The following is a 16,228-nucleotide window of genomic DNA, read 5'->3' as shown; positions in this document are numbered from 1 at the left end:
TGAACATGGAACCTTCAATGATACACGTGTTTAGGCGTGTTATTCCATGAAGAGCGGTGTTTGGTCCCCAGATAAAGTAAATGGTTTGCCCCAAGCGAGAAAACAATAGGCAGAACTAAACAAACTGGAATTTAGGAAGGGGATCTGAGGTTATGGAGTCTGCATATCACAGGAACTGTCAAAAGACAAAATTTAACAGCAGGCAGCATATCCACGGGGTGATTATACAACACCCAAGGCTATGAAAGCAGGAGTATTGGAACCACCCAGGTCGAAACGGTGAGAAAATAAACAGTACCAATAACACGACATAAACGTCGTGTTGAACGATCTGAGAGGATTGAAATCTAACAGCCCTGATTGAGTGTATGGGAGTCTTGTTTTAAACTTCTATCTTTACTGACATTTATGTGCCTTCATTGTTACTTTGTTTCCATAATAACTACTGTGTCAAAAAGAAGACATTTGCAAATACTCAATGAAACAACCTGTCTGACCTAACTACTTTTCTGTACATATATTGTGGTCTATACCAGTCCGTTCTCAAACAGATCAACTGTCGTGTCACAGCAATAGTCTAATTCGACATTGCTAACTTCAATTGTGTCAAGCTAATATTTTGCAAAGCGTTACCTTCCAACGGCCCATCCTTTTTGTATAGCATCTTTGGAGTTGCTGCCCCAATTTATAACAAGCTACAACAAAACAAAGAAATGTGATAGCATTTTGACGTGTAAACTAGAGAATGCGTAGGACACGGCTTGACCTTTGGGTAAATGAAATAATGGTCCATCAGAATGTATACGAATAGTAGTTACAGGACACACAACCGGATCACGTATGTTGACTGGTATGAATAGAATAGCCTCCCTTTTGCTGAGTTAACATTCCCGTATCCAAGGGGTTCCTTATTGAATCAATAATTGTTCGATGATTTTATAGCATAGTTCACTTTAGCGTAAGAAACCTTAAAGGCAAACATGCACATTGTAGAAAATATCTTTCTATGTAAGAAACTACTGACTGTTTGTGTAAGAGCCAAGAAACTTTTCCCAAGCAAACTGTCATAAATAGTAAAGGATTAAACTTGTTTTATGGCTTTATCATTGGCACTAGTGGGTAACTGTCTGACTGAAATATTTATATCGAAAAAGCTTGTTATTATTGATACATATGAAGTTATTGTATTGACACGATAACATGCCGTAAATAACAAGCAATATGACAACGATGTTATATGCATTATTTATAAAACATTACTCTCCCGGTACATAAAATAATTATCTTGGTTCTCTCACAAAGTTCATTTGATATGTCACTTAATGAATAAACATTTAAATCAAAAGTAAGTGATCTGGGCAGCGTGCGACACTGAACAGGAGCCTCTAGCGTACTTTATGAATATAGTCAGCAACCTTGTTGCCATTCTCTACCTAATATGACAGCATAAATAATAAGACGATACGTCTGACAAATTTCTTCATACCTGAGCCCTAAGAATTTATTTATTGCACTTATTGTACACTTAGATTGTCAAAATACAAAAGAAAGTTTGTGTTCCACCATTTTGTGATCCCACAGCTCGACAGGAATCGCAATCGGAAAAAGTTCTGTATTAATATGTTGATATTAAATGACTGAAAATTTCATGGCCATTTCTCTGTAACCCATTCAGATCCGAAAACTGCAACTAAACCGGTGATTGACACTGCGTTTTTACTTAGAAGAGATCAAGTTATTATTAAGAAACATATAAAACAGAAAAAAGTGGAAACTTCACGGGTCGCTCAACACGACAAAAACGGAAATGTTGCAGGCTCGGTTTGATTGAGCCTGTTCGTTTATGGACGGCAGTGGAAATGCATGCTACCGCCCATGTATCCTATAAAACCTCTATGCTAAACCTGCATGCTATAAAACCTATCCATGCTTTAAAATGCATGCTTTAAAACCTCTTGAAAAATCTGCATGAAATAGCACGACATTGTAATATGGTGGCGCATTTTATATGACGCAAGAAAGTGCAAACCAGGAACGTAAAAAGTGGCAAAATTTTAACCCAAATAAAGACAGAAATTCCCGAAGCATAGCCATTAGAACCAAGGTTAAGTTACAAATTCTAGGGATATTTGTAAAGGGGAAAACGTGTTACCACAGCCTGAGAATCCATCAAAGTAACTTAAATATTAACCGCCTCGATAACATTGTGGTAGAGCATCCCTTCGAGTGCGGGAGGTCGTGGGTTCGATCCCCGGCCGCGTTATAGCAAAGACGTATAAAATGGTACCAGTAGCTTCCTTGATTGGCGCTCACCATTAAAAGGTAAACTGGCTTCTCTTCTCTCATTGATTCCATCAGGAATGCGGTAGCGATAATGATTAATTTTAGTTGTCTAACTTCTTCACAATCGACGTAAAATAAATTAGTAAACTTGGAACAGATCCGAACTTATTTGAGATTGATTGGTGTAAAGTCGACCATCAAAATCGTCTAAAATATGACACAATGTAATGCCGCATCATACCAAAGACAAGAAAATGTTACCAGTAGCTCCCTTGCTTGGCACTCAGCATTAAAAGGGAAACTACCCTCTTCTGTCATGTCCACGGAAAATACCATCAGGAATGAGGTGTCGAAAGTGATTAATATAAGTTGTAGAACATATTTCACAATCGGCTTAAAATGAATTAGTATAAACTAAATGTCAGAATAATTTGTTTATCTGATATATTGATAACGTAACATATAAGCACAGATAGTGATTGACTCCCTTTTCATGTTATCATTGCTCCAATTATTGTTAAATTGCTGTATATAATAGAATTTTGGTAATTTTTGGCTGATTTGGGTTCATTATGGAGATGGCTGGGTCCCAGCTTCGCACATTATGTCATATACAAAAGTTATAGGGAACCAGATATTTGATAGAGCAAGTACTCGTTGTAAAACGTTATGTTTAAATTTGGACTAATCAGAAACAAGTTCTAAAATTAGCACGTCTGCTGGGGTATAAAGAGGTAAATGGATGATAGAGAGCTCATTCAGTATCCAGCGGTTGAAGAAGACACATCGAGGATTCAACTAATAATTTACCCTAGTACCTTGGTAAGGAGACTATTGCAATTATCCTGTCAGGGCGGATAAATTATTAAAATGAAGACTTTGGAAGTTTTTGGACTAAAGAAGAGTATCAGAATTTCGATAAGGTCTCGAGCTATAGGACCAGCGCATAGGAATTTTACCTTAAAGGTAATTTAATGCTATAGACGATAGCATATATAGGCTGAGCATCGGGAAGCTGAGACAGAGACCAAGAGTTTGGTAATCTACTGAGATAGTAAGAGAGCTCCAGCTTAATAGACGGTTCAGCATTACTGGCGAAGTAGAGCCAAGGCATCGGGGATATACCTGTATGGTAGGTGAATGCTACATATGATAGCATATAGGTGCTGAGCATATAGGAGTCAGGGAAATTATGGAGAGTTTGAGGGGACAGAAGCCGAGCATCTATGCGAAAGGACTCTTACCGGTATGTTGTTGATTCAAAGACATTGTCTGACGGGAACTTCAACAAAAAGACCAGTCAAGTATAGAGTCTCGAGCCTGTAGGAGTTTGAGCTGATCATTTTTAATTGAAAATTGTTGTTTGAAACATTTAGTGATTTGCCTGATCCCTGAAATTGTCTAGCTCATAATAGATCTCATTTACGAATCATTGGTACACGAATCATTTAGCCAAGGTAGCCAGAGAAAAATTCTATATCTGAGATATTTGGTCCCTCCAGCTTTACGTTTTAACAAAGGACATTCTACATCGTTTGTCAGCTAGTCTAAGACAAAGTCACCTTAGCGATTGGACCCAAACTATTGTTCAAGATACTAAAGGCGTAGGCACTTCCCTAGGTCATATAACCAGTATCCTGACACTAAAATAGTTCACCATTGAAATCTTTAGTATCGCAAGAAATCAAAAACAGTCAGACCAGACTTTTACATTCATCTTTCCACCATTAGAAGTGGCGTTCCTCTATCTTTGTAACGCTGCTATTGATACTTTAGACTAATTTCACCAATGTATTTTTCAAGAACTAAAATCTTAACATTATTTACGATTTTTAAAAAAGTGATATTTCAAAAATAGAGATAAGAAAGAATGAAATATTGAGTTTCCAAAAAGACATTCTGTTACGAATGTGTACAAAATAGTTGTGTCATGTATCGCAGAGTTGGTATTAGTTTACTTGTTAGTCTTCAATATTTGATCTAACATCACAAAACTCTTACAAATTATTTACAGTAGGATCTGAGCGACTCAAACCTGTTTTGTTACAAACATATCTATACAATGACAAATGACTGTACTGACATATATATTAATCAACAATTCTATTTGGAAAAACAAATGAGTGAAATATTTCTTTAATTTCCTTATATACTAAGGATGATTAACTAAGGAAGTGAAAAAAAAAAAGATTTTCTTTTCACAATGCGTACAAAACAGACCTTTAGACAGGATTCAAACGGCTAAAATAGTATTTGACACTATTTATAGAACAAGTATCGTTATGAAACTGCCAAACACTATTTAAAATAAAAAGTTCTATAGACTAGTCAGATAGATATAACTTACACTGTAGGCAGTCAGTACAGCATTACCTCGATAAATATTTTACAGGTTTCATACAGGTACTCGACAAAAAAAACCTGCCAAACACTGGGTTCAAGTACAACAATGAATGTATACGTTACACTGTGCTTACACACAGATGTCAAAACTTTGTATGACATTCAAAATACATGTACCCTCCTTCTTTTAAACACATGTATACATACAATTTTAGCATATAAGTAATATGACGAAATAAAGACGACACTATGTTTTATTTAATCAATATAACTTTAAAGAAAACGCTTATAAATAAATATTCTGTATTAGCAAGAACATATCAATTTTCTTATTTCTTCAAATACTTTTGTTCAGTAAAACTAGAAAGTACATATTGTTTTCAAAATAACCTCGGATGAAAGAGTAAAATTCAATGACTTTTTTCAATAAATGATGTGGACAGGTATCTCCTCAAATCTTGCTCCTTTTTTGTTTGGCATTTTATATTTGATAGTATTGCAAAGCAAACAAAACAGAGTTTTGCGAGTTGTAAATTACACTTCTGTAAACCGGGGGATTCTGTAATTTAGTCAGTCTTGCTCTAAAGATAAGTGGAATGGAAATATTTTTCCTAGGACATATAAATTACAATAGATTAGTAAAAAAACAATTTATATTAAAACAAATTTGTACATAAATGACATGCAAAGACACAAGAAATAAAACAAATATAAGGCGTCACTTCGAGTGCGACATCTGTGTTATATTAAGTGTTTATTCTGGTTAATGATATATTACCATTTATTTTGATATTTGCATTATTTTTCTTATAAGGTTCTTTATAAGGCTTGGGACATTTTCATGAAATGTTTACTTATAACTATGATAAAAAGTAAATTGTTATAAGGTGTTATTTATGAGATCTCACACTCACTTGGTCATAGGAATACTGCCGTGTTAGCTCGTTCAACAAATAATCAAAGCCTTCCCGTTGTTTATCATCCAATTTTGCACGGGGCACAGTACAGATGCGCAGGAATTTAACGCCGTCTTGGTATATCCAAGCATCTGAGCAATGAACAATGTAAATCAAACGATAAACCCTAAAAACGCAATGTTTAGAATCGTTTCAATATATATAGTCATTAACCCTTTTCGTGCTGGACACGATTGATTCTGCCTTTGCATGATCTACACTGTTCACCATTCAGTCAGTATGTTTTGGTGTGTACCCTCTTAAACAGTTAATGGTACTGTCCCAATAGAAATATGGACAAGTTCATTGCAGAAACTTAGCAGGGTAAAGGTTAAAGCATGATGATCAGAATTATGCTGAACTTCATTTATCAGAGAATAATAAATCACACGTGTAAATACACATGCAAAAATAATACTGTAAAGAAAGCAGAGCAACAAGAAAAAAAAACAAGAAGCAAGAAAAGATAATAGGTAAGGGTAGATTTCTCGGAAGCACAAAGCATCACAAAACACAGCCCCAGAGCTACGCATTTACATAGTAGGCCCACAACAAAAGGAAGTTGTAATTGAAAAATATTTCAAAACAATATTTTAAGACAAATATCTAAACAGCTCAATCGAAGTGGCCTTTTCAGAAGAGCCTATTGTAAAGTCTTCTGCATCAATCTAATAGAAAAGCGTAGCTTCCAGCTGTAAATACCTGTACGAAGAACATGCGCTGTGTCTCAGAATACAAATTTCGTCTTCAAGTCAGGTATCTTTTTATGCCAGTATTTAAATGTTTACCGGTATGTTGTTGATTCAAAGACATTGTCTGACGGGAACTTCAATAAAAAGACCAGTCAAGTATAGAGTCTCGAGCCTGTAGGAGTTTGAGCTGATCATTTTTAATTGAAAATTGTTGTTTGAAACATTTAGTGATTTGCCTGATCCCTGAAATTGTCTAGTTCATAATAGATCTCATTTACGAATCATTGGTACACGAATCATTTAGCCAAGGTAGCCAGAGAAAAATTCTATATCTGAGATATTTGGTCCCTCCAGCTTTACGTTTTAACAAAGGACATTCTACATCGTTTGTCAGCTAGTCTAAGACAAAGTCACCTTAGCGATTGGACCCAAACTATTGTTCAAGATACTAAAGGCGTAGGCACTTCCCTGGGTCATATAACCAGTATCCTGACACTAAAATAGTTCACCATTGAAATCTTTAGTATCGCAAGAAATCAAAAACAGTCAGACCAGACTTTTACATTCATCTTTCCACCATTAGAAGTGGCGTTCCTCTATCTTTGTAACGCTGCTATTGATACTTTAGACTAATTTCACCAATGTATTTTTCAAGAACTAAAATCTTAACATTATTTACGATTTTTAAAAAAGTGATATTTCAAAAATAGAGATAAGAAAGAATGAAATATTGAGTTTCCAAAAAGACATTCTGTTACGAATGTGTACAAAATAGTTGTGTCATGTATCGCAGAGTTGGTATTAGTTTACTTGTTAGTCTTCAATATTTGATCTAACATCACAAAACTCTTACAAATTATTTACAGTAGGATCTGAGCGACTCAAACCTGTTTTGTTACAAACATACCTATACAATGACAAATGACTGTACTGACATATATATTAATCAACAATTCTATTTGGAAAAACAAATGAGTGAAATATTTCTTTAATTTTCCTATATACTAACGATGATTAACTAAGGAAGTGAAAAAAAATGATTTTCTTTTCACAATGCGTACAAAACAGACCTTTAGACAGGATTCAAACGGCTAAAATAGTGTTTGACACTATTTATAGAACAAGTATCGTTATGAAACTGCCAAACACTATTTAAAATAAGGAGTTCTATAGACTAGTCAGATAGATATAACTTACACTGTAGGCTGTCAGTACAGCATTACCTCGATAAATATTTTACAGGTTTCATACAGGTACTCGACAAAAAAAACCTGCCAAACACTGGGTTCAAGTACAACAATGAATGTATACGTTACACTGTGCTTACACACAGATGTCAAAACTTTGTATGACATTCAAAATACATGTACCCTCCTTCTTTTAAACACATGTATACATACAATTTTAGCAAATAAGTAATATGACGAAATAAAGACGACACTATGTTTTATTTAATCAATATAACTTTAAAGAAAACGCTTATAAATAAATATTCTGTATTAGCAAGAACATATCAATTTTCTTATTTCTTCAAATACTTTTGTTCAGTAAAACTAGAAAGTACATATTGTTTTCAAAATAACCTCGGATGAAAGAGTAAAATTCAATGACTTTTTTCAATAAATGATGTGGACAGGTATCTCCTCAAATCTTGCTCCTTTTTTGTTTGGCATTTTATATTTGATAGTATTGCAAAGCAAACAAAACAGAGTTTTGCGAGTTGTAAATTACACTTCTGTAAACCGGGGGATTCTGTAATTTAGTCAGTCTTGCTCTAAAGATAAGTGGAATGGAAATATTTTTCCTAGGACATATAAATTACAATAGATTAGTAAAAAAACAATTTATATTAAAACAAATTTGTACATAAATGACATGCAAAGACACAAGAAATAAAACAAATATAAGGCGTCACTTCGAGTGCGACATCTGTGTTATATTAAGCGTTTATTCTGGTTAATGATATATTACCATTTATTTTGATATTTGCATTATTTTTCTTATAAGGTTCTTTATAAGGCTTGGGACATTTTCATGAAATGTTTACTTATAACTATGATAAAAAGTAAATTGTTATAAGGTGTTATTTATGAATTCTCACACTCACTTGGTCATAAGAATACTGCCGTGTTAGCTCGTTCAACAAATAATCAAAGCCTTCCCATTGTTTATCATCCAATTTTGCACGGGGCACAGTACAGATGCGCAGGAATTTAACGCCGTCTTGGTATATCCAAGCATCTGAGCAATGAACAATGTAAATCAAACGATAAACCCTAAAAACGCAATGTTTAGAATCGTTTCAATATATATAGTCATTAACCCTTTTCGTGCTGGACACGATTGATTCTGCCTTTGTATGATCTACACTGTTCACCATTCAGTCAGTATGTTTTGGTGTGTACCCTCTTAAACAGTTAATGGTACTGTCCCAATAGAAATATGGACAAGTTCATTGCAGAAACTTAGCAGGGTAAAGGTTAAAGCATGATGATCAGAATTATGCTGAACTTCATTTATCAGAGAATAATAAATCACACGTGTAAATACACATGCAAAAATTATACTGTAAAGAAAGCAGAGCAACAAGAAAAAAAAACAAGAAGCAAGAAAAGATAATAGGTAAGGGTAGATTTCTCGGAAGCACAAAGCATCACAAAACACAGCCCCAGAGCTACGCATTTACATAGTAGGCCCACAACAAAAGGAAGTTGTAATGGAAAAATATTTCAAAACAATATTTTAAGACAAATATCTAAACAGCTCAATCGAAGTGGCCTTTTCAGAAGAGCCTATTGTAAAGTCTTCTGCATCAATCTAATAGAAAAGCGTAGCTTCCAGCTGTAAATACCTGTACGAAGAACATGCGCTGTGTCTCAGAATACAAATTTCGTCTTCAAGTCAGGTATCTTTTTATGCCAGGTACCACGTATTTAAAGATTAGAATATTTTTAATGCTTCTTATATTAATATAGAATACTTAAACAAATTTATTGGTTTCCATTTAAATTTTCCTAATTAACCCAGTTGCAAGGGTGCATCTAGTTACTTCTGAAACTTATTTCTCCCTTGTCTTATATTTGAAAGGGAAAGTAATTCTTGTTTTGAATGCTATTATTATTTCAATTCACTGGATGTATATAATTTAAGCTGTCACTGTCTCTTTTATGTATCTCCTCCTGCATTTGACGTGTTTTAAACTGCATCTCCATATTAAATCTAGAAGGATTTATGTTGCATTTATCGTCTTTAAACTTTTGAGGAGTTGGATTAATGTCATTTGCATCTTTTTCCTTATTTCTTTTAGACATCAGTTGTTTCTTCTGTGGTTTCTTTGAATCTCTCCTTTGGCTTGTAGCTACGTCAGTCTTTATGTTACATTGTCTTGATAGATTTGCATTGCCTGCTTCAGGAACTTGGGCTTTCCGAAATCTAGTACTTGCATTGGATAAAGGAATTTCATAGCTTTCAATGGTATGGTTGCTTTCAACTTTGTGATTTACACCAGGTACAATGTCAGGTATTTCATAATATTTTCTTGATCGGTTTGAACCTTTTCTATGAACCTCAGCAGAAGAAATGAAACTGGATATCTGAGTTTCGTTGCCATCGCTTTTATTATCTTTATTGTCTTCCGATTGCAATGCAGACATGTTGAGAGCGTTTGCACAAAACGGCGGAGTGCCTTCAATGTTTTCTACAGTTGCAAGCGTTGATGAAGAATTACCAGCAAAATCGTCATCAAAAGAGTTTGATCTAGATTCATGAATACTCATTGGAAGGGCACCATCAATTTCCGTGTATGAATGGCTCTCACTAACACGGCGTTCCTCTGTTTTGTCTAACATTAACAAGAGAGGAAAGTATCAAATGAAGTATCGGTGTTTAATCATATAAATTACTTACAATCAAACTATGGCTCTTATATAATCTTTTATATGAACTTCGTTCTTTTGCATAAACTATACAGTATTTACAAAAATCAGGTTTTAAAACTGAATCATTATTCAAAGCTATAATAACATGTTTTGGATGTTCAGAAATCAACCAAACATAACAATAGCAGACACGGTCAATCTTACTGCATCTGTCATTGGGATGTAAAGAAATATTCAGCAATAAAATTTATAAGATGATCATTGAACATTTTAAGGTATATAGTGCAACAAGAATTATATAAGCGGTATCGAATTTATTGATTCTGATCATGAGAGGTTATAAAATCCGCAAAACCCCTCACGCCCCTAGCATCGACGTGAGCGGAATGACCCCCAAAAGACCGGCAAACTATAAAAATTTTGATTACGCCCTCTGGTAGGTTCTTAAGTGAAGTTAGCTTTTTGTAAAAACATGTCATTTGCCTGTTTTCAGTGCTAATGTAGACAAGACTGAAGAAGTGTGGAGTACATATAATTGTATATCATCGCCAAGATAAGCAAAAAGGATACCGCTGTCGTTTAGAAAAAGAAAATAAGAAGAATATTGGGTTTCTATGTTGCTAATTGGTTCTCAGTTTGCCATTCTATTCGCATTTGCTCGCACAGAAAGCAAGGTAAAGAAACCTCCATGGGATTCGAAGGCTTCGGTCATTTTTGACACCGTCCCTTCGAGAATGGCTACAGTAAAATAACACTGAAAGAAATCCATGGTCCATAAGAACCAGAAATAATGCTGTAAAACTGTCGACTGACAGTAATTTTATATACTGAATAATTATATACCTACCTCTTGTAGCTCTTATCTCGTCATATATTGACGCTGCGGTGTTCCTGGTAGACATTTGAAGGTTGTCATAACGCTTGTCTTTGAGTAGTACTCTAAAATAATGAAACTAATTGATTTTAAATTTATACAGTGCTTTTGCTGCAATATATGACATTCAAATTTCTCCGCAAGAATACTGTTGTTATGGAGTATATGCATGTTATTTGAGCAAGTATATTGAAACATGTCACTTACATACCTTCTTAACAACCAAACAATCAAGCCAAATACAAGTAATATTATAGCCCCAACCAGACTGCCCGCAATGCTAACTAAAACAGAATCAGTGCCAGTTTCCATTGCTGAAATGAAACGATATTGTCAGGATCAGAATGCATGCTAAAGCTATCAAATAACTATTAACTAATTTTAAAATTTAAAACAAAATACATTTTCATTTACAACATATGACGCCTTACTTCTTGAAAATCTTTTTAACTTAACCGAGGTCATTATTACTTTTAAAAGTCATCATTTAATACCGATTGGATCTCAGTTTTTACATTAGATGAAGAAAGGCCAGGCATTTATTTCTAAATCCTAATACAAATTAGACTTTAATCATTGACAGCTTTGTTCATATCAATAAAACTGAGATTTTTTTTCAACATGTGTATGCAAGGAATGACTTTTCTTTCCTCAGGTATGTATATTTCAAGTACTTACAAGAATGTATTGCACTGTCATCATTGTGCAGAAAATAAAAACGGATATAGGCACATTATTTTTTAATCGCATTAAAGATAAATATAACTAATTTGAGCCTTTCCTATGTCAAGGAAATATAGAAAAGAACGTAAAGTTATGGGTCTTGGCTACCCTTTGAGACCAAGATCGGGTGCATGAGTAACTCTAAATTTAAGGAGAGATCGTAGAAGGTGGTTCGGTAGTGTTGTAAATCGGAATATTTCACTATTTGCACCATTTCTGGACGGTGTTCGTTCTGGTTTGACCCCCACAACTACCATGTAAATATATCATCTTGGAATTCCGACTTACGTTACTTTGATTTAAACATATCTGCTAGAAATTGCTTATAACATATATCGATATTTTAAATTTCTAAGTCGAAATTTAGAATTTATTAGTCGAACGTTAATAAATAACACGCACTTGTCATCAGTGCTCTTAAAATCCTTAAAGCAATATTGAGTACAGAAATGCTTCCTTTTAAGACGAAAGAGGCGGACCAAAAAAGCTCGACCGATATTTAATAATACAGAAATAGAGTGCTGATTTTGTTTTCAGGACACTTATTTTAACAGTTATCAAAGAATACAGATTGATTATTACATACTAATATTACAGAATGCTCCTTGAAATCCTGTCACACATCCCCGCAAACACTGTGATGTTTCCCTGTCGCAATCGCGTTCTTTACAAGTGACAACGCAGTTGAATTCGCACGTGTCGCCATAGTATGTGGACGCACATCCATTGTAACAGTAGCCTGAATATTGGTCACATGTCTTGTCATAACAGGTGCTACTACATGATTCTTTACACGAGTCACCGTACCAACCAGAAACACATCCTTTTTCACAGAAGCCTGAGTTTTGATTGCAGAAGCTTAGAGAACACATGTCGCTGCAAGTTATATTGCATGTGTCACCATACCATCCTTGAACACATCCATTGTCACAGAAGCCCGATTGTCGACTACAGGCTCTTTTAGAACACGTGTCGCTGCAAGGTTTATTACATGAGTCACCGTACCAACCTTGAACACACCCATTGTCACAGAAGCCCGCTTTTCGACTGCAGGCTCTTTTAGAACACGTGTCGCTGCAAGTTTCATTGCATGTGTCACCATACCTACCTGACACACATCCATAAAGGCATTTTCCCGATATTATGTCGCAGACATCTGTTTTTATGCTTGAATCAAGACAGTTACCGCTACATTTATTGTCACATGCTTTACCAAAGAAGCCTGGGATGCAACCACTAAAACAACTTCCTGTGTCTTTGTCACATTTAACTGCCCCCTTATCGTCAGGTAGGCATTTTCCACATTTCTGGTCACAGCGCCGACCGAAGTAGCTATCTATGCAACCTTTATCACAATATCCAGTGTAACGATGACATTTTACCACATTGAAATCGTTCGGTAAACAATGTCCACATACACGATCACAACGGGGACTGTAATATCCATTTACACACCCACTACATTTGCCAGTCCCTCTGTTACACTTTACCACGCCCAAAGAGCTAGGTATACAGTTGCCACATTTTTTATTACAGTTGTTACCATACAAGCCGTTTATACATTCGTAACAAAATGTACCGTCGAAACAAGAAACACATCCATCAGGACACGATTTACATTCACCAGTACTATGATTTACATATTCATGGCATCTAGAACAGTTGAGAATTATATCTTCATCGTACCATGTACTTGGATGACCAAAGCAGCTATGACAATCCTTAACATTAAGACATTTGTCAATACATTTAGTTGTTACCCATTCATGTCCACACGTACAACAAGTAGATCTACTGGACGAAGAGATAAAGCAGTGTCTTGGGCAATCTCCTATAGAAAGTAAAATGCGTAAATATTTCAATATTATATAAACAAATATAAAGTGTTACCATCTTTTAAAGCAAATACTGAAAAGTTAATTATATCTGATACACTTATCTTCTTAGTCTATGGAAAAGACGTTACCAACTCTTCCAACTTCACAAGATAGAGATTAAAACAACCGCTCAAGTTAAGAACATAATAAAATCAGATCCATTACAAAACTTTATTTCAGACGTGAGAATTAATAATATTACATTGTATATTCAAAACTTATATCTGTCGTTGAATAAAACCATTGATTATAGAATCTAGTTCCCACAGGAAAGAATTATGTCACGATGGTGCAGCCCTAATTATGTAGATTCTAATAATACATATATGGACGACAAATAATGATTTTATTCCAATTACCGTTTGAGATAATATCATTTCGATTCTAACATGTAATCATTTAATATCATCTGCAACCTTGATAAGTCCACCAAATATTGACGTTTTTTTCTCTCTTTATTTTCTATGGCCCCATTTAAAGCTGTGACGTCAACACTGTGACTGTATTGCATAACAGCAGCTGTGTGTGTTGGGTGCTGATGGTAAATTTATTTCATCAATAGAGTTAATAAAACTGAATTAGCTTTTCTGTTATGCTTGCAAAATATCGTCTTATAAAATTAATCGGTTTTATAATTCTGTCTCAATAATCACCTTTTTTAGTTTCTACTCTCACTTTCTGAGACATACTGCAAAGCACTGCCGATATTACCATTGAGAAAATAAGCCGTAAAGTTATTTTATTTAGATGAGTTTAAATAACATTTCTAAATTTATTTATTTTAATCAAGTTTTTATCTCTATTGTGAAGACATAACAGAAAAATCTTCGGGTATGCTTCAACCGAAAACCACCGGTGTTCAAACTTTGAAATCATGACGTCACGATTACGCCACAGAAACAAACTATATTTTGCTTATCTCATCTATTTTTCAAGACTAAAAATATAATTTCATTAACTTGAAGAACCTACAGAAATTGATTTACTTACACATATTTTCAAGATTAGTTCAAAGCTAAAAATAAAATGATTTTATGTTTAAAAAAGCAATACTTGTACAAACAAATAAAATGAGTTTACCTGTAGTAAGAGCAATTTGAACTAAAAACCACGAAAAGAACAATATAGCCATCTTTACTTTATCTATCGATTAATCACACATTTTTATTAGTCACTTCTGTTATTCAAAATACATCTATTCGTCATTTCCATATAACTTAATAATAGTTACTAACTTATCGGACTAGAAAGAAAAACCTAATTATTTCTATATGATATTATTATTTATATTGTTTTGCCATATACTTTTCACCAAATAAGTATGCATGTCGTTAACTGGAACGTTAAGCTTGAAATAAAATATATATCTCACATCCGATTGGTATTATCAGACGATGACGTAAGGCATCCAGTTAACACTTAAAGACATACATACATACATACATACATTCGGTGGTCATCAATATAGTCAAATGTCTGTCCCTGGCCTTAGAATATAGTCTGCTATCTCGCGATAAAAATAGATGAGCACAACGTTATGGTCTGAAAATTTCCTGCACCGACTTGTGTGGCGTCATTTATATAGAATCTATAGGATAACCTAGATCTGAAGAGATGTCCCCATCTACGGCGTTCTAAGTTTCCAATATATCATCTTATGGATTTGATTTACTGTCACAACGGCAGTCTTGAGTAAGGTTTGGCGCTAGTAAGCTAATTTAAACCCCACAGTGATATTTTAGCCACTGACCGTTCCAAGGCGGTACCCAACTGTATTCCTTCTTCATGCATGTTTTGTAACTGCTTGTCACGTCTTTGTTATTATTGTATTCGTTTGTGTTGCTGTAAACATATGCTGTGGATTGTCCTGTTGTTACTTGTTAGTCGTTACTTTGTCACTTTTCATGAACAGAGTGTATAAAACTGAGTCAGCTGTCATTTCATGCTTTCAAAGTCTTTTTCTTAATTTGGTTTGTTCACTAATCACCATTTTTGCAGTAAAGTTTCTGTTCTCAATTACACAGACTTACAAGGGGGTGTTCAATAAATACCCGGAAAAGTCCTCTTATTTCTTCATGTATCATCAGAAATAAATGAAACTGCTATAAAATGTATATTAGGGAATGTCAAATATTTTCTTTATGCTTGCCTATTTTTCAAGTTTCCTTTTCTAAGATTGGTTGAATATCAATGTAAAATGTAAGCATTATTCCAGTTTCGTAAAATTTATAAATAAAACATCATTAAAACGTTTGGCAGGCATATTAAGTTGGTCATCATGTGAAAATCGGTGTTGAACGGAGACATGAGATAACATTTTGTGTTTTGAATCGAAAATCAAGGAAACAGTCAAATGCTGTGTTGCAAAGGGTTTAAGGAATAATGCCCAGAATGAAACAAAATTTTAAAAGTGGAACTGGACATTCCAAATTTATCAGGAGAATATTGCTGACGACTCATCAATGCTTTATCCACACTGAGGCAAACCGAGGCAGCTGCCTCGTTAAAATTTGAGGAGCCAAAAAAGTAGGCCTATCACACTGATGAAAAATTCAGTTACAAAAATTCAAAAAAGTATATTAACATGAATAGATTATATCAG

At 34.4% G+C, this 16,228-nt stretch overlaps 1 protein-coding gene across 1 annotated transcript; it reads right to left on the bottom strand.

The window, feature by feature from the left end:
- Positions 1–7,695: 7,695 nt before the first annotated feature.
- Positions 7,696–14,850, bottom strand: LOC128555833 (multiple epidermal growth factor-like domains protein 10). Its single transcript, XM_053539526.1, has 5 exons — positions 14,707–14,850; positions 12,336–13,580; positions 11,238–11,340; positions 11,000–11,091; positions 7,696–10,115 (listed from the first exon to the last, which is right to left on the bottom strand). Exons 1-5 carry the CDS (start codon positions 14,756–14,758, stop codon positions 9,397–9,399), a joined length of 2,211 nt encoding a protein of 736 aa, XP_053395501.1. The 5' UTR covers positions 14,759–14,850; the 3' UTR covers positions 7,696–9,396.
- Positions 14,851–16,228: the final 1,378 nt, after the last annotated feature.

The sequence above is a fragment of the Mercenaria mercenaria genome, chromosome 3 (assembly GCF_021730395.1).
Source record: "Mercenaria mercenaria strain notata chromosome 3, MADL_Memer_1, whole genome shotgun sequence".
NCBI classification, from domain to species: domain Eukaryota; kingdom Metazoa; phylum Mollusca; class Bivalvia; order Venerida; family Veneridae; genus Mercenaria; species Mercenaria mercenaria.
Note: the sequence above shows the minus strand (reverse complement) of the source record. Positions and strands in the feature narration are given on the sequence as shown.

Bases quoted from the DNA above. Each gene is read 5' to 3' on its own strand.
- LOC128555833 (XM_053539526.1), bottom strand. From the start codon at position 14,758: ATGGCTATATTGTTCTTTTCGTGGTTTTTAGTTCAAATTGCTCTTACT. The intron at 13,581-14,706 runs GTAAACTCATTT...TACTTTCTATAG, and splicing joins TCAAATTGCTCTTACTACAG to GAGATTGCCCAAGACACTGC. The intron at 11,092-11,237 runs GTATGTAAGTGA...TCATTATTTTAG, and splicing joins ATTGTTTGGTTGTTAAGAAG to AGTACTACTCAAAGACAAGC.